General features: G+C 70.8%; 1 protein-coding gene across 1 annotated transcript in view; it reads left to right on the top strand.

The window, feature by feature from the left end:
* Positions 1 to 316: 316 nt before the first annotated feature.
* Positions 317 to 4,840, top strand: part of EIF1 (eukaryotic translation initiation factor 1) — a 6,574-nt gene continuing 2,050 nt past the window's right edge. Inside the window, exon 1 of the mRNA XM_026044610.1 lies at positions 317 to 326. Coding sequence (XP_025900395.1) covers positions 317 to 326 — 10 coding nt within the window. The remainder of the gene's footprint in view (positions 327 to 4,840) is intronic.

Raw genomic sequence — 4,840 nt, 5'->3', positions numbered from 1 at the left:
CGGCGGCACTGGCCACCCGGCAGCATCCGCAGCCTGGGCCGTGGCCCCGGGAGGGCAGCGAGGGCAGCAGCAGGGACACAGGGCTGCACAAAGCCGTTTCACCCCGGCCTGCGTCAGCGCCAATGGGTTTTGCAAGCGGGAGGGAGCGGCAGGTTCCCGTCCGCGGCGGCGCCGGCGGCGCGGGAGAGGCCGGCGGGGCGGCCGGGCAGGGCTGGGCCGCGTGGGAACGCGCGGGCGGCCGGCGGCGGCTCCGGGCTGGCGCGCGGGGCAGGGACAAGTCGTGGCAGCCGCCGCAGAGCGGCTGCGTCAGCGGGAAATGCGGCCAGGTACCGCCGGGGGGGCAGCCCCCGCCTGCTCCTGCGTGGAGGCTTCTCCTCCTCCAGGTTTGGTCATGGGTTAAATGCGCAAAGGCAAAGAGTGGGGTGCAAGTGCAGCCTGGACGGGAGCGGGAACGCACGGGAGCTCCATGAGGGGGTACCTGGTGGCCCCAGATCCGCAGAGTTTCACCCAAACTGCCCCCTCTTTGCACCCAAACTGCTCCCCTGCTCCTGCCATGCGCTGGAGCAGGATCTCAGCCCTCCGTCCTGCCCCAGGCCCACAGGGCACCGCGGGGCCGCAGCAGCCCTTGCACTTGGGGGAAGATGGGGACATGGACCTGACCCCCACAGCCTCCCCTGCTGCCAGCCCCGGAGCAGGACCGCGGCCCCGGCCACGTCTGCACCAGCAACTGAGGAGACCTCAGGCCAGAACCGGGAGCTGCAGCGGCGTCGCTTTCCAGATGGATCCCCCAGGAGAAGCCTGCGGAGGCTCCTTGGACTCCCGGGCCAGGCGGGACAAGGGGCCCGGTGCCCCTGGGCCGCCGGTGCTGCCGGATGAGCCGAGCGCGGCTCCCGCAGAGGCCACGGAGCAGGAGGGCGGGTGGGCGGGCGGCACCGCCAGGTGTTTTGCAAGAGGCGGCAGCCGCAGGCGCTGGGTCGGTGCCGGCAGGGCCGGGCCGGGCCGGGCGGCGCCGCTGGCCCCGTGCCYGTGTTTGGCCCTGGGGCAGTTGCGGTGGGGGCGGGGGGGGAACCGGGGTGGGGCCCCCGCGCGTTCTGCCGTGTAAGCGAAACGGGGCAGCTCGTGGAGCGCGCGAGGCCGTTCCCGTTCGCATGCACATGGCTGTTCCCCTTGTCCCCTGTCCCCCATGGCGGCCGGTGGCAGCCCCGGTGCCGCGTCGTCTCCCTCCATCGCGGGACGGCAGCCCCGGGGCCCCGGAGCTCACGGCCAGCTGGGCCGGGTCCTTCCCGGGCAGGGGGATGCAGGGACCTGGCCCCGTCACAGCCCGGGTTTGTGCCGGCCCTCGTCCTGCTGCGAAGGGCCCCGAGGGACGTGTCAGGTGCCCGGGAAGGGTGGGCACGAGGCCCCACGGACCCCCCGCTGCGGCCAGCACCACCCCTCATGCAGCGGCCACAGCCACGGAGCAGGGCGATCCCCCCGGATCCGCAGGGAGGAGGCAGCACCGGAGCCGGGGGCGGCTCCGCAGGGCCAGAGCTGCCGCCCCGGCTGCCCCCTTGCCAGGTCCCTCCGCACCCAGAGGCTCCCAGGCCCCTCGGCCCCTTCCTGGCGCGCCGGGGCGGGATGCGGGAAGGCGCTGCCGGGATGCGCCCGCAGCAGCTGCCAGCGGCTGCGCGCGGGAACAAGCAGCTCGGCAGCGACTGCAGCATGCAGGTGTGATCAGGACACGCAGGCAGGGCTGCGCCGTGGATCCCCCCGGCCTGGCTCTTCTGGGTCCCCAAGCTGCCCCCATCGCCCTGTCTGGGCGCCCCTGCAGCCAACACCCCCCCAGGTTTGCTCCTGTCACCAAGCAGGAGGGACAGGGCCGGGGACGCGGCCGTCCCCAGGCTGCACGAGCCCTGCCCTGGCACACGGGTGACCAGTGTCCCCGTCTGCCGCCTGCCCACGAGCCGGGGCTCGTGTGGGGCCGGGTGTCACAAGCCGCGGGTCTCAGCGCGGCTCCAGGCAGAGCCCAGGGCCGAGCCCAGTCCCTGCTCTGGTGCCACCGGGCTCGGGGAGGGGGGGGCCCAAGAGGGTTAGCGCCTCTGCTGCAACATGGGCACTGGACCCGCGCCGGGGGTCCCGGCAGTGCAGGAGGAGCCGTATCCCACCCCCGGGAACAGTGCCAGGGGAACTGGCCCCTCATTCCGTGCGGGACCCACCGGGGGGACCCGCCAAGGGCGGCCCCGAACGTGGGCACCGGACGGGACCCCCCCGTGCTGCCCCCTGCAGCCGCGGGGCAGCGGGAGCCCGAGCGCGGCCGGCCGGAGCCCGGATCAATCCTGGCACCTCGCGGACACCGCAGGAGCTGCAGCCACCTGGAAGGCCATGGGGCGCAGGCTGCGGGGGACATTGCCACCCCATGGGGGACGGCAGCACTGCCACGGTGTGGGGACAGCGGCACTGCCACCGCGTGGGGACAGCGGCAATGACACTCCATTGGGGACAGCGGCACTGCCACCGCGTGGGGACAGCGGCAATGACACCCCACTGAGGACAATGGCATTGCCAGCACATTGGGGACAGCGGCACTGCCACCTTGTGGGGAAAATGGTGCAGCCACCACCTTGGGGATAAAGGCCCTGTCCCCCGGGGACAGCAGCATTGTCAGCTCATGCGGACAGGGGCACTGCCACCCCATTGGGGACAGCGGCACTGACACCGCATTGGGGACAGCGGCACTGCCACCCCACTGGGGACAGTGGCACTGACACCCCATTGGGGACAGCAGCCTGTCAGGCCATGGGGAGAGCTGCACTGCCACCCCATTGGGGACAGTGGCACTGCCACCGTGTGGGGATAGCAGCACTGACACCCCATTGAGAACAATGGCACTGCCACCATGTGGGGACAGTGGCACTGACACCTCACAGGGACAGTGACGCCATGTGGGGACAGCGGCAGTGCCACCCCATTGGGGACAGCAGCACTGCCACCCCTTTGGGGATAGTGACACTACCAGGTCTATGGGGACAGCAGCACTGCCACCCCATTGGGCACAGTGGCACTGACACCCCATTGGGGACAGTGGCACCGTCAGGCCATGGGGACAGCGGCACTGCCACCACGAGGACGCCTCGCACGGGAGGCTCCGGAAGGGCAGCGCTGCCGGGATGCGGAACAGGGCTCCGAGCAGCGAAACGCGGCTCCGCGTCGCGCGGGGTTGGCACCGCGCTGCACCCAGCCTGGCACGGGGACATGGTGACAAGGGGGACGTCCCGGGCAGCGCCGGGAGACGCGGGAGCGCTCGGGCGCCCGGCGGGAGCCCTGGGCTGGATTGCGGGAGCAGAGACCGTGCCCCGCGACGCAGCTACGAGAACCCCGTCACCCGCTGCCGCCCGGGCACCCCGGGGCGCTGCAGACCCCTGAGAGCGAGCGGGGACGGAAGGGCCCAGCTTGGGCACAACGGTCTGGAACAAAATCATGCTTTTATTAAAGCCAATTCTCCCGCTGATCCAGCGCATACGGACAGGCGGGTGCTTTAGGAACACCAGGGAGATGCTGAGATGCCCCCAAGCGGCTCCTCCTACCGAGTGCAAGACAAATAACCTGCGTTTAACGTGAACAAGGGCCCCAAGGGAGACGCGACACCTAAACCAGGCAATGGGGCCCGGCACCCGCAGCCCCGATGCCCAAAACTCCCCCAAAACGTCCAATAGGGCAGAGATGGCCCCAAACGCCCGGCCGGATCACCCTGCACTGGAGGCCGAGGCCACGGGGCATCTCAAAGGAGCGATGGGAGCCGGGATGAGTGACCCATGGCACGGCAGATACGATGCAGCAGATCCTGGTCTCTCTGGGGCAATACCCATCTCTTTGCTCAGTTTTATCCAGCTCCGTCAGGATCCACGTAGCTTTTGGCCTCACTAATTGTGTTTAAAACGGGAGATTCGCTGCTCTTCACGTCGGGGCTTCGGGTGTGTTTTCAGGACGCGTAACCGCTCTGGGGCTGGATGGGACGCGTGGAAGCGGCTCCGCTCCGTGGGTGCCGAGGCAGCGCCGGGAGCCGCCGTCACCCTGCGGGGGTTCCCGGGGTGAGCCGCGGAGCCGCCCGCGTTGGCGGCGGGACGCGGAGCTCCGGCTGCCTCGGAGCGGCCCCGGGAGCGGGCTCACCGTGCGGGAAGCCGCCTCGGAGCAGCCCCGCGCGCGAGGCGGCGGCGACGGAGCTGCCCGAGGCGGCGATCCCGGCCGGCCGGAGCCCGTGGCCGGGCGGCTCCCACAGGCAGCTCTGCCCCACAAAGGGCTTTGCAGAAACGCCTGGGAAACGGGCAGTCTGGTTATGCCATGGGATGGGAGCATCTCCAAGGAGACGGAGCCCTGGGATGGGAGCATCCTTCCCAACCACAACGGCTCTGCATACACCGGGGGTCCTGGAGCAGACGCCTTTGGCTCCGGCAGGGCGAGGTGGGCAAGGAAGGTGGGGACGAGGTGTCTGGCAAACAAAGGGGGATCCTCGGGGATCTTGCAGTGCCCGAGGGAACCTGCCCTCCCGCCCCGGGATCCTGAAATTCCACAGCGCTCCAGGGATTCTGCCCCGGGGCCCCTGTGATGCTCCAGGGATCCCGCACTTCCCCGGGGACGCGGCAGCACCGCAGGGAGCCTGCCCTAGGGATCCTGCGATGCTCCAGGAACGCTGCGGCACTCCAGGGAAGCGCGTGATTCCCTGGGGATCCCGGAACGCTCCAGGGATCCTGCGAGGCCCTGGGGATCCTGCGGGCTCCCCGGGAGTGCTGTCACGTCCCGGGGATCGCGCCCCACCCGAGGCTCCCGCCCCTCGGCCCCACACGAGGCGGGGGCCGCGGGCCGG

The sequence above is a fragment of the Nothoprocta perdicaria genome, unplaced genomic scaffold (assembly GCF_003342845.1).
Source record: "Nothoprocta perdicaria isolate Ctin4 unplaced genomic scaffold, notPer1 scaffold_372, whole genome shotgun sequence".
Classification (NCBI taxonomy): Eukaryota; Metazoa; Chordata; class Aves; order Tinamiformes; family Tinamidae; genus Nothoprocta; species Nothoprocta perdicaria.
The sequence above is the reverse complement of the archived record's forward strand: the minus strand, read 5'-3'. Positions and strand labels throughout refer to the sequence as shown.